This window comes from Arvicanthis niloticus, chromosome 2, assembly GCF_011762505.2.
Source record: "Arvicanthis niloticus isolate mArvNil1 chromosome 2, mArvNil1.pat.X, whole genome shotgun sequence".
Lineage (NCBI taxonomy): Eukaryota > Metazoa > Chordata > Mammalia > Rodentia > Muridae > Arvicanthis > Arvicanthis niloticus.
Window position 1 is genome coordinate 4,586,630 of NC_047659.1, and position 23,995 is coordinate 4,610,624.

A 23,995-nucleotide genomic window follows, 5' to 3' on the forward strand; every position below is an offset into this window, starting at 1 on the left:
AGAACTGGACAGACCCAGATGAGTGGGCAAGAAAGTGACTGACTAGATTCAGAGATGGCTAGACATGTGTAATTTCAGTTTCAAGGGGTCTGCTCCCCCCCCCCCCATCTGGCCTCTGAAGACACCAGGCACATCCATATTAATAAAAAATGAATAAATCTAAAACAAACAAACAAAAAAGCCACTCGAGTGTGGTACACTAAACACATCCTGACCTAGACAGGCAGAGAAAGAGAGAGCCAGATTCCTCCATGAGGGCGAGGTCCTCCCTCCGTATCAGAACATTCCTGAACACTCACTTCCTCATGCCCACTTCTGGGAAGCCAAGTTTCCCCTGCATCAGCATGGGAATTAAGCGGATCTCCCCACAGGAAGAAAACCACAGCATCTCAGGCCCAGCAGCAGCCTGAGCTCCTGAGCAGCATCTAATTCCTGCTCAGCCCTCCTCAGCACCAGCCCACCCCAACCCCACCCTGTATCTAAGGATCCAGCTATCCCAGGAGACACATCCCACAGAACAAAGGTATCTCCAGCCAAAGGACTGAGACTTGAAAACAGACAACTAAAGGGGCATCCAAGCCCAACCTGCTTCCAACATCTCCAACCCCCCCTCCTTCCTCTCCTACCCCACTCACCTTCCAAGGTATGCAGGGGACACTTATTCAAGCTGGCCACTGGCCACTTGTCACAGTCCCAGGAGCAGCTGGGGCTTAGTGATTTCGGCCCCAGGATTTCTGTGCCCATCTCTGAACAGTGATCTCCACCAAGTAAGTGCCTCCACCGAGTTCAGATACACAATCTGCATCTGCAGCTTGGTTGTTAAAGTAGCCAGAGAAAGGACCCCAGAATCAGCTGCCCTCCTTCCACAACCTGGGAATATAACTGTGGTTGATTCCACTGGACAGAACCTTCCCTACCCAAGCATTCCTCCACCCCAGAGCAGGGTAACTCCGCTCACCTCTGTAAGGTAGGCAAGTGTGCAGCTTTCCAAACTGGTATCTGCAAACAGCCTTAGCCGGAGCCAAGCTGCTGTCTTTGACTCCACCACTCACTCACTGGGTAGAGGCCACAGCCCACTGCCTCCACCTGCTTCATTTCAGGGAGGTGGTGAGATCTGAAGGAAGGAGCCAAGAGCTAAGCCCCTGAAAGTAAGAGATCTTAGTTTCCTGGCTCTGCTCATCTGAGCCACACTGCAAAACGCAGGCAGCACAACTGTTTACATTGAAATAAACCAGGAAAGTCTCTCACTCAAGTATCGCAACACCCGCTCTGTGCATCCTTTATGTGGTGCTATGGGTCCTTTCCCTGCTTCTGACCAGTTCACCCTACTGAGTCTCAGGCCTCAGGCCTTGCATTTGTAGATCCCCTGTAAGCACTCAGAGCCGTCTCCTTAAGCCGCCTGCAGGACCACCCAGGTCCCCTCACAAGTCCTCAGAGGCCTCGACCTCCACGTGCTTCTGGACCCTGCTGGTTTTTCCCATGACAGACTTGAAGAAAAAAATGTAGCCTAGAAACAAATGTGGCCCCAGAAGGCACTAGAGCCTCAGATCAACATCTAGCTTTGATACAACTTGGCTCATCAGATCATCTCACAAAGTGGGACCCAAAACGTGTTCTGCAGGTTCTGTGGACATTTCAGGTGAATGTGACCTGGCTCAAGACAACATACCTCGCTTTGTTTTTTTAGTGCTGGTTTAGGGAGAGTGTGTAAAGATCTTCAGACTGTATGCATCTCGCCAAATCACTGTGTGTAACCTCACCCATGGGTGGCCTGGTCCTCCATGGTCTGTCTGCACAATAGGTGAGACGGGGCAAGACTGGGCTGAGTCCTGCAAGTGTGACAGCCACACTCACATGTGCCTCCATGTATCTATCCTGTATGGAGAGGGGACAGTCCTTCTGTGCAGGGTCCTGGAAGGTAACACTTTCAGTGCTGGAATGGGTACAGCCTGGTCACCTAGGTCCACATGTTGTAGACAACATGACTTGTGGGCCTTGGCCAGGCCTCCATATTGAACCCTGAAATTTTCTCAGATCATATGAAGGAAGAAGGAACTGGCACTAACCACCCCCGGGGTCAGCTCTTCCCTCCCCAGACATGAGGGACTGAGCTAGGCAAGCACAGAGGCCAGCATGGGTGACAACGCCCAGAGACAGCACACAGGGGCATGACTTGAGCCATAGGCCCCTTTGGCACCATTTGCCAGGAAGAAGGCAGCCATGCAGAGTTGAAAGGCACACCAAAAGCCTGGGGGAGGACAACTGCTTAATTATTCAAACAGGCACCTGGGTAGCCACATCATAACTGGTGGGAAGGCCTTGAAAGCCCTGGTATCTGTCTTATTAAAAACAGCTCTCTGCTAAACAGCACCAACTGTCAAAACAAGCTCAAGACGGTCATGATCCATCTCCTCGGCCGCCATCCCGCCCAGTCCAGACAGTAGGGTGAGTCGTATGCCTTACTCCACACCACACCCCCAGTTCTCCCGTCAAAGGAGCAGACCAGTGCCATTCCACCAACAGAGAGCAGTGAAGAGAACAGCTTTGGCCTGGGTAAGCCTGAGTGTCTACAGCAGAAGGCATGCTCTCATTTTGAGTTCAGAGATACTAGACTCAGACTTACAGGATTGGGGTCTAAGTTTCCAGCCTCAGTGACCTCATCTGATAAATGGGGCAAACCATCCACTTCCACACAAACAGCAAGGGAGGCAATGGTGAACAAGGGCACCTGGATCCTGCTCTAAGTAGAACAACCCCAGTGGCAGCCTGGGCAGAAGGAACATAAAGACCCTGCCTAGTGGGGACAGAGTCTGGTGATACAGGAGTTCAGTCATCATAGGTTGGGCTAGGACCAACGGGCTCTTCAATGGAAGCCAGGCTGGACATATGAGAGCCACCTTTAATGAGACTTGGAAATGGGGACAATAAGGCAAGGCCACTCCCACAGCCCTGACAGTGGTCTCTGATCTCTGCCAAGGCCCAGCAGTGGTAGGGATAAGGGAAGGAGAGTGCAGCAGACTCAGAGCCTCCTGGGGCCAGACTCCGACTGACTCCCAAGTCCCACGGGGCCCTCATGGCCTGCATCTAGAGCCCCACAGAAACAGTTAGGGCTGTGCTCTGCCCTGCCCTGTCTGGGGAAGCTCAGGGAGGAGCCTCTGCTGATAACCAAGGAATGTTGCTTCTCAGCATCTAGTACACTGAATTCAGAGCCTCTAGCAGGCAGAGGTTTGGTAAGAAGAGGCCAGTGGATGGATACACAGGGCATCCATCCCCCAGGCCCCCACTCCCACCAGTCAAAGCAAGTTAGGGGAGGAAAGAGTCGATCAGGCTAACAACGGGAAATCGTGGTAGACATGCAAGCAGCATCATATCCATAGCCAAGGAGCATAGCAGAGGGAAACAAGGTAACCATGGCAACCATGTTGCTTGTTTGCTGCTTATGCTCAGCTAGCTTTCCTCACTCTTAAATGGTTTAGAGCCCAGGGAATGGGTCCACCCACAGTGGGCTGCATCTTCCTACATCGATTAAAAATCAAGATGATTCCTCATGGACATTTTCACAAACCAATCTGATGTAGCTGGAACCTCAATAGACTCATTCTTCCCAAGCAATTATAGTTTGCACCAAGTTCACAGTTAAAACTAACCAGCACAGAACTCCATGCTACATACTTCCCAACTGGGCAAAACCCCACAGGCAGCTAGCCTAAATGAACACTTAGGATGAATCCTCCAGGGACCAGGCCCTCCTATACAGGCCTTAGGGAGGCGCCAGAACTTGGCCAACTGTACTTTTCCAGCCTCCAAGCTCAGGCCCCAGCAGCCAACCCCCATTGTGGCATGGTCCCTACCTAGTGTGCCCTTCCCCCAGCCTTGAGCAAGCCTGAGAGACTTTGCTTACCACAACAGACCAAGTGATAGGATCTAGGTGGAGTTACCCACCTTAGCTGCACAGAACACAGAAGCAGAACTGCCCCTGGGCTTGCCTTGAGACATCTCCGGTGTGACCAACAACGGGTTATGGATTCTCCCACCCATCTACAGCTGAAACCTGGAGGGGTTTTGGGTCGGGCCTTCCCCTTTAAATTGAGAGCTGAACATTAAAGCTTTGAGCCTTGATCAGAGAACTTTGTCTTGGCTTCATCTCTTCTCGCCCTCTGTCCCCTTTCATTCCCAGCCCCCTTTCAGGTAAACACAGTTGCTTCGTGGCCGCGGGCGGCTACAACCCAGGACAAAGTTTGAACCATCAAAGTTCTGCTGAGGACCAGAAGGCTCCCCTCAAGGCCTCCTGGCCCAGGCCTGGGAAGTCTGCTCTGAGTTGAGCAACGTGAGGTGCTCAGTGGACACGACGATTCTGCTGAGTGACAGTTCAGGGACCAGAAGCGATGGGTCTCACCCGCAGGGTCTGCCTAGGGGCCTTGCCCATAGGGCTCAGACTCTTGGCTTCCGCTAGACTCTGCAAGTCCCCATGGTGCCTCACAGCCTCAGACTGCCCCAAGCTTCATGGGTGTCCCACAGGTTAATTCTGATCATGAAGCGTACAGAAGCTTTTGAAAAAGAACATGTCCCCTTCCACCTCTCCACAGCTGCTATAAGCCTTCCTGTGATGACCCCCGTCCCTATGGGGCCTGTTCCTTTCTCATGCTCTGGTTTCTAGAACAACCCCATGAATCACATGAGCCAAGACACAGAGTTGTAGACACTCCACATGAGTAGAACACCTTTGCCCAGTTCAGTCATGACTGCCAGAGAAGGAACAAGAATGAATCCACAGGGCTTGAATCTGCCACACTCCCTATAATGTTCTACACAACTGGCTACCTTCACAATCGCAGGGAAGCTGGCCATATAGACAGGACCTGCTTAGGGAGCTGGGGGAAGGATATTGTAAGTATCAAGTCCCCATGTAACCTCAGGCAAGACCCCCCCCCCCAGCTGCCAGGGGTAATGGAGTGACACAGCAGCTGGAGGCTCTCCTCCATCCCCCAACATCCTGCCAACTTGGTGCTGGGAAATGAAGGGTCAGCCCAGTGGCCTTGGCCTTGGCAAGCTGCCTAGGCCAAAGGACCTGTCCCTTGGGGTTCTGATGTGATCTAGATAAACTAAGGCCTGTCTCCTCAGAGCATGGCAGGCTTCACTAACCAATCACTTTCTGTCCCTGAGCTCAGTTAAGATGGTTGGAGACAATGTAGAAAACAGACTAAGAAGTGCACAGAATCCCAGGGAAAAGCCAGCTGCCCTGGTCAGCTTCCTGAGGGCAATTCTGCCCGGCCAGCTATCACTCAGTGACTGTCAGAGTAGGATGACTACCAGAGACTGAGCAGTTCAGTCAGACCTACAAATACCAGGCTTGACCAACCACCAGTGAGATGCAGAACAGGGACAAGACACCTTGTTCAGCAAGGAGGCACCAGTACAATCCAGTTTCTCTGTCAGCTACATATCAGGAAGACAGCTTACTTCTTATAAAATCCCAAATATGCAGGATGCTGAGGTCACCCCACCCCACTTACAGATGGCTGCTAGCAGGGGCATAAGTCTAACTATCAGCCACTCAGACATCCAGGCGAGGGTGGCGTGGGTCCTGGATAATAAAAATGGCTCCTTCGTGGGGATGGTGGGGCTCTATCCTACTGTCCAGTGAAATAGGCCATCACTTTAGGGCAGCAGAGGACACTGCTCTGTGGCTACACACAAAAGGTCTTCCCTCTATTCTATAATCTACTCCTTCCTGAGTATGGGTCACTAGGATCCTTGGCCCAGAACAGACAGAGGTTGGTGTAAAACTGTCCCCACCCACAGTAGAGAAACTGGATGCATGGCTTTGTCCCATGGCCAGATGTGACATGCTTTACTAGATAGAAAGCCATCCCTCAAGGCTGAGGACAGTCTGCCCTGCCAGCCTCTGCTGACACCACCCTAAGTTATCCCTTCTCCTTCTTCTGAGTCCCGCCTAACTATGGCAGCTCTTTCGGTCTGGGGACATCCAGATCAAGGCGAGTAGACATGTTCTCAAACCACATTCTCTGTGCCCTTCACTGTACTGAAGCACCTCCACACCAGGGACCGCTGTCACCAGCCCTGGTGGCCACAACCACTCCAGGATCCTAAAGCCAAGAGAAGCCCCTCCCCCCTTCCTTCCTCTTCTGCCCCGACTCAAGCACTGCCCAGTCAGGACCACCAAGTACCTTTCCCCAGATGCTACTCTTACCATGAGAAACACCATTCCCCCTCTCTATCAGAACATTCCAGAAGCCTGCTGCCCTTCCCTACAGACAGATGTGCTGGCAGAAAGGCCTCAGGAAGAAAAGCAAGCCAGGCAGGCAGGCCCGTGGCCCCTGGCTGCTGTTTGCCCCACTGTTACTCATCAGTGCCGAAGCAGGTTGCTGACTCAATCAGAGAGGGCTTCCGTGTGTTCTGGACCCCAAACTAGACACACGGCGATTAGAGATGTCTCTTCTATCTCTCCCTCCCTGTTAAGGGGATCCTCACCCTAATCACTCACGGGAAATCCACTGCTAAGGTCCTGCGAAGAGGAAAGACTCTCTTTCAATTAAGCTGGCCACACAGTCCAGCTCAGCCCTGACAGCAGGCTCACCGGGGCCAGGTGGTCAGGATGCGGGAAGTCACCAGGTGGGACAATTAAAACCACCTCCTGGCAGGACGAGCAGCTGAGTGATGGGAATTGCCACTTCCCATCCAAATCTCCTCTCTCAGACAGTCCAATTACCTGGAATTAGTCAGGCAGCACCAGCTGGGAAATGGGGTGTCACCCACTGGATCGATGCCAACAAGAAAGCAGGGACATTTCAAGGGGGTGGGGGGGAGACGACACTCCAGGAGCCAGCTGGACCGGCCAGGAGAAGGGCTGGGTTAAAGACTGGGATCACAGAAGCACAGACACTTGGAGTCATGCTGAGATGCTGACAGATAGTGGCCCTACCCAGAAGACAATGCTCTGGAGAGCACACAGTGCAAGTTCCCCAAAGCCCACCCAAACCCTCTGACTGAGAGGTCTTACTCTAGGGGCATCCAGAAGCTTTCAGATTTTTTAAAATAGGGTTATTTGTTTGTTTATTCTATTAAAAGCAGTTGCCCTTGTTTTTTGTTTCTGTTTTTACATCAAAAGTCATCACCCCAACAAGAATTCCCATTTCCTGAACTTCTCTTCCCACTCTGTGCAGATGAGCCGATCGCATCAGACTATAAGGTCAAGCACCCTACAATAGGATAAGACACAGTCACAACCTATGCCAGGGATAAAAGGCAAGAGCCATGTTGGCCTCAGTGTGTTGCTACCCCAGTTTGTGTTCCAGGCAAACCACCTTTGAAAAACAGAATTTCCTTGCTAAGATACTTGCCCTTTGTCTGTGCGTTTCTTTGTGCTCTGAGATGATTCATTTTTGTTTCTAATGAGATGATTCAAATGTCCCAAAACTAGGTCAAGACACAGTCCTCATCACCTGGAGATGTGAGGTGCCCAGCAAGGGTGTGGACCCTGATGGGAGACCTCCCAGTATTGGAGGCAACCTTGTTGGGACAGACAGAAGGAAACAGAAGTGAGAGGCTGGCTGATATCTGCCTATGACCTGGACCTGTTAAGGGCACCAGCTCTCCCTGTGGGGACCACATCTCAAAGGCCCTGTGGCCCAGGAGCTACAAGGTATCAGGAGCTCCCACCACCCCCCAAGAGATGAAAGATCTGGTTCTCTAAAGCAGCCAGTGACTCACCAGGCATTAGTTTTCATTCCAAATGTTCTGTTGTTCTTAGATTTAGATTCGGGTGTGTCTGTCTGATATGCTGAGAATCTGCTTCATATTGAAGAACTGCTGGTACAGCCCCCAGGACCAGGAACATTCTGTTCTCCCACCCAAACCACAGTCTGATCCCAGCCATGACCTCTGCCTGACCTACCCACCAGACAGTGCCATGACAGCAGCCCTGTTCTAACAGTTAGGAAGTAGAAACAGCCAAGAAGCCTATCCAATGGTAAGTGACCAGTAGACTATGGTCTGTTTGGATGGGAGGCTTGAGGAGAAGAAACCAGACTAGAGAGAGCTTGGCAATTAAAAGCACTGTCACTCTTACAAAGGGCCTGGGTTCAGTTCCTAGCACCCACATCAGGTAGCTCACTGTAACTGCAGTTCCAGGAGATGTGACGCCCTCTTCTGGCTTCCATGGGCACTGCACACATACAGTACACGGCAGACGCATAAAAACAAATACAAGTATTTTGGGTTTGGGGTGGTTTTTGGTTTTGAGTTTGTAAGAACGAGGAACTAGAGAGATGGCTCAGCAGTTAAGAGCACATGTCGTTCTTGAAGAAAATCCAGGTTCGGCACCCAGGAGCCACACAGAGGTTCACAATCCATAATTCCTCCTCAGGCACAGAAACGGCACATAATACATACACACAGTAAAACAACCATATACACAAAATAAAGCTTAAAAAAAACATTGGGGACACTCTGACCTTACTCACCACCCGAGTAACCATGAAAGCAGGCTCCAGAGGGGCTGCGGGTATCTGTTTCCTAGACAAACACTGCCTTCCAGGGAATTAAAATCATTTGGAACTAGCACAAGTCTATAGCTGCACAATGCTGTGAATGAATGCTGTACTGAGAAACTGCACCTTTAAATGATCATATTACTCAGGTGAGATAGCACGCACCGGTAATCCCAGCATCAGAAAAGCAGAGGCAGGAGATCACAAATTCGAAGTCATCTTCAACTAGAACAGTGAGTTCAAGGCCAGCCTATGCTACGTAAGACCCTGAATTTGGGGTGAGGGGCGGGGAGGGGGAGTCATTTTATGATGTATGAGTTTTATCTCAACACTTAAAAGAAGTGGCATTGTGGTGGGACTGGTCTGGAACAGCACTCCAGAACTGGGAGCTGGGTCTGCTCCAAGGAACAGTCTTCTAAGAGAGAAGTCAGTGCACCCCATGAGACCCTAAGGACCTCACAAAGGTGGTCTTCTCCAAGTCCTGACTGCAGCCACACGTCACCCCAGATTGGGTGGGAGGCATAAAAGAACACAAGTTTACCACTTTATGGCTCAGGAGACCACAATTCAAAACAGGCTACCTGGGAGCATGATTGTGTCCTGTCGGGAGGCTTCCTTGACTTTCTGGCTGTGAGCTCTGATTGTCTTCCAGGCCAGACTCAGCACCATCCCAATCTCTGTACCTACCAGCAATCCTGACTCTCCTCCGAACCTGGCCTCCCTGGATCCCTCTGATCACAAAATTCATTATACCTGCAAAAGTCTCACCTATTTCCCTGTCACACCTAAAAGTGTGTATCCAAAGATTAGGAGGACGGTGCATCTTGGGTTGGGGGCACCATTCAGCCTTCATGGATCATAGCCTGTTGGTATCACTGTGCACCAGGGGCTTTGCACCACTCAGAGCAGAGCAACGAGGGTTTAAGACACAAGCATCAGACACATCTTCATCAGCATCGTAACCTAGAGTGTGGGAGCATCCTTCCCCACACATCCACCCTCGCCCTTGACCTACAGACACTTTCACCCTTAAACATGTCCTTTCTCCTAGCCATTCTGACCTCATCAGGACATCCCCTCGGCTTCTAGTGGGTTCTGGCCAGAACCAAGTCTCCTCCAAGTCCACACTCCTGGGACACTTTGCCCTTCTTCCTCCTCCACCCCTGTGTCTGATTCTCTACTAAGCGGGGTAAGACTCAGATTAAGTCCCTAATTCATTGCCTATGAGAAATATAAAATTGAAGCTTTTTACAGAAAAATCAGCTACTATACAAAGAGCAAGGGTTGTGAAAAGGATTCTTTTTAAACAGCATGCCAGGCTTCCATCCAGTCACCAGGAATCCAGGGGAAGTCCTGGGGCAGTGGGATTGGTGTGTGAGATTTCAAACAGGAAAGTGTTTGGCTAAATTACTCCTGCTAATTACTAATTACTAACTACTAATTACTAACTACTAACACCAGGAAGCTATTTCAGAGGGGATGGGGTCTGGGAAAGTGCTGTGGGGTCCTCAGAAACTCCAGGTCTCCATGACAATCTCAACCCAGTCACTCTCCGCTGGCTCAGCAGGGTCCTTTACGAAGGGGCAGGGCACAGACACCATTTTCTCTAGAATGATCCAGCACTGGAAAGACTAGAAAGGGACTAGAGTCTAGTGTGAGGATGCGATGTTGACAGGGAGGCCATGGGAGGGCCAAGGTTGGTGAACGTACCACCCATCATCATTCAAGGGGATCCTCCCCAGGGAAAAACGTATTTGGGAGGGGGGTGTCATGGCACACACTGGAAGATCAGAGGACACCTTGCAGGAGTCTGTTCTGTCCTTCCACATGTGGGTCCTGGGATCGAACTCAGGTCCTCAAGCTTGGTAACAAGTGCTTTTACCCCTGAGCCACCTTGCAGACCCTTCTCAGTCATTTCCCCAGCACCTCCTCATGCTCTATTCAGTAAGAGGATGATTCTGTATACTCAGTGGCACAAAATCACACTCCAAAAGAAGACATAGCTCCTGCAAGCTCCACCTGTCAGCCCCAGTGTGCTTAAGTCCTCAGGCAGGCCCTTGGTGGCCGCCAGGCCTGGGCTTAAGGTGGGGCTCTGAGTCATAGATCAGTATGGAAGAAGCTCTCACATGCCCTCTTCCTCATCCGCTAACATGGCTCCTTCACTGTAGCAAACTGTGTCTGTGGACTCAAACTTTCCTGTATCCTGTGAGGCCTCTGGTCAATCATGGAAGCAGAGAGATACTCCCACATTAACCAGGGAGGGGACAACCTGGACAGACATGGAGCTGAGTCTTAGCTATTCTATAAGCCACCACCAGGGTCTCGTGGTCAAATGCAAAGCTCCAGGAAAAAGCCATTCACACTGTCCATGAGGTACCTCAGCCTCACAGGGTAGGGAATGGCAGCTGGATCGCACCCAGGCATCCCCCAGACTGTCACCAAATCACATTTGGCTGACAGCAGGCCACAGCAGCTGGCCTCCCTCCAGTTTGGGGGTACTATAATGAGACGGGGAAGGGGACACACTTAGGGTTCTATGCAGGGCAAGTATGTTGGTGGAATTCTGCTGAAAGAATGTCTTTGTTGTCTGGGAATGCACAGTGCAGAGCGTGTCACACCAGGTGGGAGGCTCAGCTGTGAGGAGGACCAGCAGTGAAAGGCCAGCGTGGCAAAGAACTCACAACATCAAGTCCCCAAAACAAAAGGCCCAAACCTTTGTGTCTAGAAATAACATTGTCTTAACTGGACATCTTTAGGTGGAACCTACGGACTACAGTGGTAACTTACAGCCAGGCAGTACAGGGGCTGCTGCTCTGTCAAGCCCAGTGTGCTGTGGGGACAGAACATACTATATTATTCTTTCCTTCTTCCTTTCTTTCTTTCTCTCTTTCTTTTGTTCTTTCTTTCTTTCTTTCTTTCTTTTGCTTTAAGTTTGTTTTAGTTGTTGCTTTTTTTTTTCATAGAGGTCTCACAATGTAGCCCAGGCTAGCCTTGATGTAGCCCAGGCTGGCCTTAACTGTTAAGACATACTTCAGCTTCAGGTGAAATATATGCCATCACATCAGCTCTTAGCCATTGGTCATTATAACCCTTTAAGTGTTGCAAACATCCTTTTCTGTTTCATGTTCTGTTTGAAAATATTTTAAAACAGCCTGCCTTCTGGCTAACAAAAAGAAAGACTTTGATTCAAAAACCTCAAGTCCCTCAAGAACTCATGCAATGAATCTCTCATGGATACACTGACATGGCACCTGCTCTATGACTCTCTGTAAGTGAGCCAACAGCTACCACCAAGGGACCCTACGCTCCCCCAAGACCTAGCATGTTGCCCTGCAGGCAAAGCAGAGTACACCAAGGTAACACGAGCAGCCTCAGGATGTCTCTAGTACCCATGTGTGACCCAAATGCTCAGCTGTCAGGAGAGACCCTTCTTGTCACCCCTGCCACTGGCCTGTATCCTAGGGATAGATACCCTCAGAACAGCTCTTGTGCACCCCAACCCCCAGGTGAGATGAAACCCATCTTTCTGATCTGTACATCAGAGGTCAAAATCTTCAATGATTGGGTCCCACCTGGGCCACCCAACTCTCTCTGCTGCAACCCATTCATGAATCAGAGAGAGAGATCAGAGGCCACAGGAGCATCCTGTCCATGAGATCAGAGTGAGGCAATCTATGGGGGCTGGGTCCTCTGAAAGCCTTATGGGAGCCCTAAGGCCTATGGGCAGGGGAGTGTACCGCCCTAGCCTGTGAACTCACACCAGCTCCAGCACTCAAACCAGGCCCCGGGTCCAGAGCTGGGGCGGTGCATTCGAGCACGCAATGATCTGTGCTAGGATTAATTTGCTGATCTTATTACCTAAATCGAAAGCTATTTTGCAGCCATCATAACATGCTTGCAAGATTTCCCCAGTGTGAACCCTCTCCTACACAACCCTGGCTGCTGCCGATACACAGCCAGAGTGCAGTGCGAAAGCTCCTGATTCAGATCCACAGCCAGGGGCGTCTCTATGACCTGTCAGTGTCACTCACCTGATCCCTTTGCTCTGTGCGATGCTGTGCTGGGACAGACGGGACACTGCAGAGATGACCTGGGGGAGACAAGAAAGAGTGCTGTCATCACAAACTGCACAAAGGGTTCTGCGATTGTGGAAACTGTTAACTAAGCACACCACGGGAGAAAGACAGAGCTTTTCAGGCTCAGCACCTGTGCAGTGTTTATTGCATGAAATCTATTATTTGAGCACATTAACATTTACTGAGGGCTGCTGTGCTCATGGTAGGGTGCCTCCAGGAGGAATGGATTTCCTCTTATGCGGCTGTGCTTCCCCCACAACCTCCTAGCCTGCTATGAACCACCCCAAACTGTTTTCTTTAGCAGGTGGAAGAAATGTTTCAACAGGGTTCCTGTGGGTTCTGTCTTAACTGAGGTCCTGCCTACAAGGGGCTCATCCAGTGCTACTATTCTAAAAGGGTCTATATGACTAACAGCAGCCCGTGTCCACAATAAGTACTAACCCATCTCAGAGACAGAGAAATGGAGGCCCAGAGAGGTCCACTCACACCACAGCTCCAGTGCCACAGACACAAACATTCATGTGTAGGGCTCGCTGCAAGCCCCAGCTCCAAGTCAGACATCTCAACAGCCCCCAGCTCTCTATCAGGACGCCAAAGGCAAAGGAGACCCAGGTACAGACCCACATGGACCTTTGTAATGTCTCCCCAAGCTGACAGACTCCTCAAAACACAAGCTTGGAAACACAGGGCAAGCAGCAGTGGGCATTTCTCAGCTCCAACAACCTGGTCCAGTCCTAATAAACCAGGAGCTTCCAGACAGAAAGGGCCCCGTCCCCTAACCTCAACCATTCCACAGAGCTTCATAACTCAGAGAAAGCAGGCAGGGGCAGGGAGGTTCACGGTCAACATGAAGAAACTAAGGGGATGGCTGGCCCAGGAATATAGAATGTAACATACAATTAAGCAACGGGATGAGCGGATACAAAGTATGCCCAGTGCCGGGCACCATGCACAAGCTGAAACCAGAGTGCCACACACGTGTCAGAAGGTTCACATGAGCACAGCTATGTATATTGTATGTATTTGCTCATATGCCTGCATGTGTGAGGGAAGAAACACAGGAAAATTGGTTTGTAAGCCGCTGCTCACTCTATAGACACTAGGGCAAGCCAGAGCCTGGGTGTTCTGGGGAACTGAGCTCAGTTTCCCATAGGATTCCAGGCCTCACCTTCTATCTCACTGTGCATACTTGGTAAGGAAAAGAGAAACGCCCTCATTTACCCAAAGCCCTCGGCACGAACACACTCCCTGCAGTTCCTTTAGGCTTTTCTGTACTCAGAAGCAATTTTCAAAGGGAAAACGGCACAGCAGAGGTTTTTTGTATGCCCAATGGGTGGTGGACTCAGTTCACAGCGGAGTGTGTGTCTGGGTCTCCTGTCAGTGTCTATATTTCGGGGGCTAAGACTCAGGGAAGTTATGGCGGAGAATAACTGGGGTCCTCTGTGTTTGCTCAGACAAGTCTCAAAGGCCTTGATACGCAGCTGGCCCAGTCATGGCTCCCAGCAGCCTGCTCTACAAGGGGCCTTTCACAAATAACAACCAAAATGGCCTTTGTTGTTATTTTGGGCTTTTAAGGGCTTTAAATATTTCGGGGAAATAAAAATTAAGGTAATATTATGTCCTCATAGATACTCAACAGAATTCTAGAAATGCAAGCCTTGAATGCAGGGTCTACAGTAGCTGCCCTTCTCCTACGCCTCCTGAGGCAGACATTGTTAATTGATAATCAATTGATATATGCTTTCCCATGAGCCAATGCAGGCACGGAAACTTAGTGGAGTCCAAAGATGGCATCAGCCATCAGTTTTCACAGCACAGAAGCCATAACCTGTTCACCAAACCAGACACACAGCCAAGGTCTCATTTCCACAGGTGGAGACCAGAACTGCCAACAGGTAGATGTAGGTCTTCCTCATCTGTGTATCTGTCTGTAGCCCCAGGGGATAGTATCAATCCAGCAGCTGGCCTACACCCGGTCCTGGGCACACATACCTTGCTACAAGACGAAAGCTTAGCAGTCTGTAGAGGACTCAGTTCAGAGTCACCGCGGCAGGCAGAGCAGGCAGCCCCTTCAATGGCACAAACATGACCAACTCTGCTGGGGTGCCCTTCCCTCCATCTAACATGTTATGTGCCTTCCATCTGGTGCCTGTGCAGGGAGGAGACTGACTCTAGTGACCCCAAGCAGGGCCTTCAGAGGCATATATAGAACCCTGAGAGAAGCATGGGGTAGGTAGATCAGGGCTGGAGACTCCATGTGAAGCCTGGTAAAGATAAGAGTAGAACCAGCTCTTCAAGGGGAAGACAAGCAAATCAGTGTCCCCAGCTCCCACAGTACTTCTGGATGCGGCCTCTCACTCTGAGGATAAATAGCCAGGTGTCCCCAGGGCTAACACTCTCGGCTGACCATCAAAAGCCTCCCTGCCAGGGCCCCTGGGGACTTCTGAACACGGAAATGTCAAACGATGACATTTTCCCAACTTTCATTTCCACCTCCCAGCTGCGCCCCTGATAATAAATGGGGGCAGCCCCGCTTCTCCCCTCTCTCCTCAGACACCCAGCTCCATCCTCAGTGCTATCACTTACCCAGCTTCGTCAGAACCCAAGCCGAGCTAGCGTTATGCTGGGGGACTACAGGGATCAGGAAGGAGCAGTCAAGCCCCAAGAGAACTGCAGAAACAACTGCACCGCCAGCTCCCTGACATCCTTGATAGCCACCAGGGTCTCACACGCAAACAGGCACAGTGAGCACCGAAGGAAGGAGTGCACTGAGCAGCCTAGAGGATGGGTGACCCTGTCGGGGTCTGGGTCATGGATGTAAATCTTGGCTCTACCCTACCCACAGGTGCTCTAACTCCAAATGCCCAGCCTCTAGCAGCCTGCCAGCCCACATACATGACAGGAGGCAGACCCCACCCCACCCCACCCTGCTCCACAATGTTTAGGGTCCAGGAATCCACATTTACTGTGAAGATCCTAAGTGGCCCTTCTCTAGAGAATCAGCACTGGTAACACTACAAACTGGGTCAAAGCCAGAGAAAGAGTCAGAGACCACACATCCATATTGTCCAACTCTGGGGGCACTGCAGAGACAGGGAACACACAAAAGGAGCTCAGTACACTCCAGCTGGACAGCAAAGCAGCATGTCAAGGAAGGACCTGAGGAGAGAAGGGGGTCTTGAGGCAGACTTGGGTCAACGGGAAAGCTACCTGCCAAGGAGGTCTCAGCAAGCCTGCTTTCCCCCAACTGCCGCGCAACAGTGACATCTGTCCTATGAGCCCCGAGCAACCTACATCAGCAACCAGACTTCGAGTTTTAGGTTTAGAATCCTGCCCAGGCTAAAGTGACAGACAGGCAGGCGGCTGACTCCAAGGACAGCATTACCCTTCTGCCCAGAAGTGACAGAACTGTCCCTACTCCAGCCCGTGTCCCCCGTCTGCACATTCCAGTTCTGGAAGGTATAGGGTCCTGCCAGAGGGCTTTTGCCACATCAACTCAGTTGGAAGGAAGAGATGCATCAGAAATGGGGTGTAATCGCCCTGGTGAGCACTGCAGGACCCTGGCCCTGAAGCCAGGTCCCCATTTTCTCCCCCACAGAACTCATGGCAAATGCCTATGGGGATTCTGGGTGCTATGTGGGCCTGAACACTGGCTCCAAATCTGAGACTATACCCTGAGAACATTTTAGAAAGGTAGCTATCACCTCCCAGTACCGTCCCAAAGGGACAACATACACAAAAAGAGTCTGGTCTGAGACATTTTGTACAACTGCTTGAACAGCCGGAAAAATGCAGTGAGGGTGAATCAGGACAGTCAGTAGGGGAGCCTGACCTAAATCCTGGTTCCAAAGGGGCTCTAAAACTTGAGAGTCTTCTCTAAAGATGACTGCGTTTCTCCCTTGTTTGTACAGTGATCTAGGCCCAGAGGCAACTCCTGCAGCAGTTTGCAAGTGCTGGGAAATCTGGCAGCATCTTAATTATATATAGCCCAAGGAGTCCACGGAAACGAACAGAATGCATTCACAATCAGAAATATGACTCTGCAGGAGGGACCACTGGGCAGAACATGCTCAAAAATACACACTGCACGTGAAAGTAACGGCTTCCCAAACATAGAGCGGACAGGACCAGGTGTGCAAGTCAGGGCTGAGGACAAAGCTCAGCAGTTAAGAACGCCACTGCTCTTCCAGAGGACCCAGGCTTGGTTCCCCAGCACCTACATGGCACCTTACTACAGAGAGCTTGTGTGTTATACAGATGCATCACCTGCCAATTAAAAAGCCTATGGGTTATGCAGGAAACCAGAGGTGAAACATCTGGGAGGAGGAAGAATCCTGCGATAGAGCTAGGTGGGAGATTCACCTGGGAATATGTGACAGATATGAGACAGATGCATGGTACCTGAGCACAAGTAACCAGCCACTGGCAGAATAAGTTAAAACAAATGGGTTATCTTTAGGTATTTTCTAGTCAGAGTAGAGTCTAGCTCTATGGCCCAGTTATTTGTAATTATTTTCTATGGTCCAGCTATTGTATATATTTTGAGTCTGAGACTTATTTATGAGAGCATGGGGCTGGGAGGAAGGCCAGATCTGACTCTTTTTACAACTTACAAAAGTCTGTAACTCCACTCCCAGGACTCTCTTCCAGCATGCATAGGCACTAAATAAACATGGTTCATAGATACACATGAAGGCAACACTCATACACATTGAAAAATAAAGTTAAGTGCATGCTCATTGAAAGAGCTGGCAGACACCAAACAACATGTCAGCAGCCACTAGCATTGGAGAGGAGTCTTGACTGACCTTAAAGAAACCAGTCAGCATCTACCCACAACCCACATCCTATACCATATAGATGTAAGCTGTACACAAACTTCCCTAAACACATTGTTTAAACCCAAGGCATATGCAAGCCACAGGTAGACACACAAGACCACTCAAACGCACCATGCCACACCTATCACCATTCCAGAGTTCAAGCCTGCAAACCCAAGGGCCAGGGCTCACTCTTAAGAAATAAAACATACTCTAAAAAGAGATTAAACTAGTTTGAAATGAGCTAGCATGTAAAGCCATGCCCTTTATCTTTATGTTCCAAGTGTAAAAGTCAAATGTGAATGTAAGTAGATGGGCCCATGGATGGATGGGTTGATGGATAGATCGGTGGGTTAGTGGCTGGATGGGCAGTTGGATAAGTAGATTGATATATGGACAGATAGGTAGATGGGTGAATGTTAGTATGAATAAATGGGTAATAGAGAAAAGATGGGAGGGTGGATGAATGATTGGGCAAATGGATCAATGGATGAGTAGGTAGATAGTAGGTAGTAGACAGATGCATGAGTGATGGATGAGAGAGTAAATAAATGAGGAGGTGAAAAGATAAATGGGTAGATGAATGATGGGTAGAGAGATGGACAGAAGAGTGAATAGCAAATAGAAGGATAGAGACATGGACTGATGGATGCATGGGGTAAGTGGATGGATGGATGGACGGACGGACGGACAGAAAGATGAGTGGATGGATAGATGGGTGGGTGGATGGATGGATGGATGAATGGATGGACGGACAGATGGACAGACAGACAGTAGTGGATAGAGATGTAGGGATGGTGGATGGGTGAGCAGGTGGTGGGTGGAAAATGGATGGTTGATAAATGAGTGGATTAGTAGATAAAAGAATAGATGAATCGGTAAGTGATGGATAGAGAGATTGATGAGTGAATAGTGGGTAGATACATGGACAGATAGATGGACTGACTGATGCATGCAGTAGTTGAGTGAGTGAAGGGATAGATGAATAAATGAACAGATAAATTGGTAGATGAGTGGGTGGGTGGATGGATAGGTCACTGGATATATGGGTAGATGGATGAATGGGTGGATGAGTGAGTAGTGGGTAGATTGCATGGATAGATTGGTGGAGAGGTTATTGATAGATGAGCAGGTAGGGGATGGATGGATGGATGGATGGATGGATGGATGAGCTAGAAAGGATTGGCAAAAGAAGTTCCATTGTCTTAGTTTCTCTTCTATTGTGAGAAAATGCCTTGACAAAAGCAACTTAAGGGAGAAAAGGATTATTCTGGCTGACAGCTCAAGAGTACAATCCATCATGTCAGAGAAGTCAAGGCAGCAGAGGCAAGAGGCAGCCAGTTGCATCGCAGTCAGAAAGCAGAGACCATGAATGCCAGTTTAGTTCACTTTGTCAATTATACAGTCCAGGACCTGAGAACGTCAGTAAAAATGGGTCAGTTAACCTAATCACGACAATTCCTCATATACAATGCCCATAGGCTAAATAATCCCTCACAAGTGTCCCAGGAGGCTTGTTTCCTTGGTGATTCCACATTCTACCAAGCTGACAACACTAAGCATCATGCCTGCTGAACATGACACAGTCCCTCCTTCATGATTTTGATGGCAACTCCATGCTTTACAGCAGACTTAGCTTACTGCGTCCAGATGATAAGAACTAGGAAGAAAGGGACAGTGCCCCAGGTCAGTCTGCACTGAACCATGCAGTCCCAGCTTGTGCGTCTATGGCTGGACCTCACAAGCCCACAAGGACCAGCTGCTGATACCAAAACCTTTCCTGGTCTTAGCTGAACACTCCCCAGCCTTGCACATGGTCACTGAGGTCTACTTCAGTGGACAGAAGTAGACATTAAGAGATCCACCTTCCTTTAATCCCAGCACTTGGGAGGCAGAGGCAGGTGGATTTCTGAGTTCGAGGCCAGCCTGGTCTACAGAGTGAGTTCCAGGACAGCCAGGGCTACACAGAGAAACCCTGTCTTGGAGAGAGAGAGAGAGAGAGAGAGAGAGATCTCGATCTCCACCTTCAGCAGATCCACCTGCTCTCACCCAGTGTGACCTCAAAAGCCTTATGTTAAAAGTAGTAGGGCCACTACTCACCACTGGCCTGGATCCCTGCAGGTCTGTGTGGAACAGTCACATCCCCTCTGCCATGTTTGCCCACCCACAACCCTCTGTGATGTCCAGACATCTCCTATGGAAGCTGCCATAGTCCAGAACTATCTGTCTGGATAGATAGAACCAACGCCAGCCAGAGTCGACATATCTACACAGCACCCCAATCTCCCACTACAACTCCAACTGTGACTCTCAGCTAGCAACTCCTCCAGTAAGAACAATCCATCCAACCAGGCAGAAGCAATCAGAACAACAGAACTCCACTGCCCCAGCAAAAGCTGCTGCCCTCAGAAGGGTGCAGGAGCTGACCCTGCCAGAGATTCTGGCTCCTCTGAGCCCAGGCCGGAGACAGTGTACAAGGGCTGGGAAATATGCCATCTGCAAGCCCCACTTGCTTGGACAGGCTGTGTGATCAGAGGAGTTTCCTGTCTTCAATTCTGCTGTCATTAAGGATCAATAAGCAGGAACTGTTCAGACTGAGGCCAAGCAGCAAACTCTCCTTATCAGCCACCAGCACTCCTCTGCATGCACTCGTGGGAAGAGCCAAATGGCACGATTATGAAGCTCATTTGAATATGTTGCCCCGGAAACTCACCTATCTGCTATGGAAATCTGCAGCCCATACTGCTGCATATTCAGGGACAAATCACCATCAATTGCCTTCCAAGTCCAGCCTGCATACCCATCCTGTTTTCCCCTTTTTCTAAATATCAAAAGCAAGGTCAGGACAAACTTGGCGGTGCTGTCTTTGGAATGACAATCGCCAACAAGAAGTGATTAATTATGAAACATGTATAATCAGAGCTCTGTACTCAAGCTTCAGCCGGAGGAGGCTGGAAAACAAAAGCAAACAGACACAGCCATTTCTCATCCCCAGCATTTTGTTGGAGTGTCATTATGCCCAACGCTGGTGTTGCTTGAAGGGATTCAGCAGGTTGGGCAAGACAGGATAAGGCAGTCCACGGCCACAGAGCAGCTGAGCGGCAGAATGCACAGTACCACTAACCAATGACAAGTGAGGGACAGCAACTACAGAGTGGAGTATATCACAGGAATGCCTGGCCGTCCTTAGAAGGGCTGGGTGGGTAGATAGATGATGGATGGATAGACGGACAGATTCACAGATGTTTGGATTCATGGATGGATACGTGGATTCATAAATGAATGGAGAATGGTTGAGAAGATGGATGGATGGATGGATGGATGGATGGATGGATGGATGGATGGATAGAAGGGGAGGGGACTCAGGATCCCTCTGCCAAGCCTTCCTGATGAAGGAAGAAGAAAGGATGACATTTCGAGTGCCACCTTGGCCTGTTAGCTAGCCCAGCCTTCAGGACTTCTAACTGCATCTGTCTTTACACACACACCCTAGGAGTGACTGCCCTATTCTGCACTGAGAACAGCAGAACCCAGAAAAACAACGTGACTTTAACTAGACCTCTTGGCTGTGGCGCCTGAGCTTGGCTGTGGCTCAAAGCCCAGGTCCTAACCATGCAGGAGCCTAAGGGCAGATACAGACGTCTCCCCTGAAATGGAAAATGGGCCTCACCTGGACAGATTCAGCTGGCTACAGTGTGGGAGGAATCATGTTGCCCTCCTAACGCCTATCCCGCTCCTAATGAGAAACAGAAAGCTGTGGATCCAGCCGGGAAGGTCTTCTTGACCACACCTTGTGCATAGCTCAGAAAGACCAGAGGCAAGGATGAGCCACTCCAGAGGTGTTAGAACTAAAGGACATTAGGATGACAGAGACGGTGACCGCACCAGTGGGATCTGGGTGGCGAGCTGGTCAAACATGGCTTAGACCTTCATACCCAGCCAATCACGGCAAGAAATGGCAGAGGGCTGGGCCTGAAGAACAACCCTGCCTTCCTCCTTGTGTTCATAGCTCCTGCATACCAACCTCCTGTGTTTCCATGAGCTGTACTGGGTTGGGGCACAGAGTATGACTTTCCCTCCTCTCTGATGGGAAGTGGGCAAGCTGGTGGTCACAGATGTCACTACGTCACATCTTTCCTGTCCCTCTGCAATCGACCAGTCAGGACACTATGTGAGAGGGATGGGTCTTAAAGTGGATGAGGACAGGGGCCTATGAAGGAAACTGAGATGTGCACCAGGGCAAAAAGTCTGACTAGGAGACTTTGGAGACAATCACAGCATTCATCTTAGGAACCAAGAAAAAGGAAACTTGGGAGGAGGGACCCATCTGCCCTCCTGGATGACAGGAAGAAGCTAGGCACTGTCTGAGCGCATGTCCCTTTCTGGACAACTATTTCGAATGGAGAGGTTTCCAAAGGCCTCTGTTGGACAGAGACAGTGGCTCAGATGGAAGCAGATGAAAGATGCATAACTATATTAATACTCATTAAGTACCGACTATTTGCCAAACACATTATAGAAACTATTTTAATTAATCTCAGATTGTGAATAAAACTGTTTGAGAAATATAAACTAGAAAAAATGTAAGGCCTGGGCTCAGGTCCTGCCACTGATTGACTGCACATCTCACTGAATACGTCCCTATCTGTTATACTAGACATAACAGATCATGCCACCTATACTGCACTACCTCCCTGATGCCCACCTATGCCCGGGCAGGCAACACTAATCGATCCTGGTGCTCATTCCTACGAAAATTGGGGCTACTTACATAGAACACCCTTTTTAGTGCTCCCAGCAGCCATTGCTATCAGATATGTGATATACAATAAAGAAATTGCCCACCTGGAAAGCTCCTAGACAGAACAACCACAGGGTTCACGAGAGCACTGACCAGATTTGCAAAGCTCTTTGAATATTGTATCTGAAACAGTACCAGACAGGGTTGGGTTGCAGCAATCCCTACCAGAATAGTGCAACAAAATCCTCAGAGGAAGGAGCTTGGCCACCATCTGGTCCACACCCTTCAGTTAACAGACAGGAAACCTAAAACCATCTCTGGAGATGACAACAACCAAGAGGCCACCCAGCAATTTCCAGGCAGAACCCAGTCTAGGACAGAGGTTCCGCCTGCAGCCCAAGGCTCCTGTCTGCTGGCATCATCTATGTTCAACATGACGGATACTTTCCCAGCCTCCTGCAGATTTCTTGCCAGGAGGACTTCCTTTAGTCCCTCAAACCCCAAGGAGGCAGTTCTGTGGTGCTTTCATTTACAAAGGTGCCACTGAGGCTCAGGGATTCCTGCCGAGAAGGAAGGAGTCAAGGCAAGCCCTACACAGCTCTCTGACAACAGGACCCCACCTTTACTCCTTGTTGACCAGAAAGGCCAGCTGTCCATCTGGATGTGAGGATGAAGACAGTGGCTGACGAACAGCAGAGTCTCCAAAACAGCCCAGTTCGCCGGGCCAGCATCTGCAGCCCAATGAAAGATGGGAAGCCCATCCCCCATCCACCAGGTCATGACTATCACACCCACCATCTGTGAATGCCAGCTCACTCATTCCCAATTATTCTCTACCCCCACCTAGTACCCTGCATGGGCACCAGGATGCAGTACCCTCTGCTCAGCTAGTTAGCCAGGAGGGAGCACAGATAGTACAGTCACACTGGACAGCACTCAAGCCCAGCTGAAGATATCCCATTACATCCTTCTCATGATATGATCCAAGACCAACAGTGATGAGGTTCCACATCCCATCACAGACCGACCCCTGCAGGGAGGGACAAAGTTCACAACGGAAACTGGAGTGTTGGGGGCTGGAGAGATGGCTCAGTGGTTAAGAGCACTGACTGCTCTTCCAGAGGTCCTGAGTTCAATTCCCAGCTGGCTCACATCTATCTGCAATGGGGTCTGATGCCCTCTTCTGGTGTGTCTGAAGAGAGCAATGGTGAATAAATAAGTAAATAAATAAATAAATAAATCTTTTTAAAAAGCTGGGCGGTGGTGGCGCACGCCTTTAATCCCAGCACTTGGGAGGCAGAGGCAGGTGGATTTCTGAGTTTGAGGCCAGCCTGGTCTACAGAGTGAGTTCCAGGATAGCCAGGGCTACACAGAGAAACCCTGTCTCGAAAAAAAAAAAAAAAAAAAAAAAAGAAGAAGAAGAAAGAAAGAAAGAAACCAACAAACAAACAAACAAACTGATGTGTTGAGGATTGATCTGTTGCTATATATTGTAACGCTAAATACCCCAAGGTCTGGTTGCCTCGGGGACAAGGAGATCCTCATGTACACCTCACAGCCACAGCTGGGCCACCACTGCCTGTCCAAGACCTCCCACTCCATACTCCTAAAAGCATGCACACTCAAATGCTTTAATCACACATAAACCTGCTCTCACACACATACACACTCGCACAAAGCTCGTGCAGACACTCACCAAGACATACAGACAATTCACACACAGCCACACCCAGGAATATGAGCTCACACCCTGCATACACATGCTGACACTAGCTCACAAACACACTCATTCCTCTGCATGATGCATTAGTTATTGCTGTAAGAAAAGCAAATTTAGGAAGTATTTAC

At 49.8% G+C, this 23,995-nt stretch overlaps 1 protein-coding gene across 5 annotated transcripts in view; it reads right to left on the reverse strand.

Moving 5' to 3' along the window:
• Positions 1-23,995, reverse strand: part of Vav2 (vav guanine nucleotide exchange factor 2) — a 168,636-nt gene that overhangs the window by 63,856 nt on the left and 80,785 nt on the right. For all 5 annotated transcript variants that reach the window (XM_076928331.1, XM_034495800.2, XM_034495797.2 and 2 more), the window contains one exon: positions 12,542-12,600. In XM_076928331.1, coding sequence (XP_076784446.1) covers positions 12,542-12,600 — 59 coding nt within the window. The remainder of the gene's footprint in view (positions 1-12,541; positions 12,601-23,995) is intronic.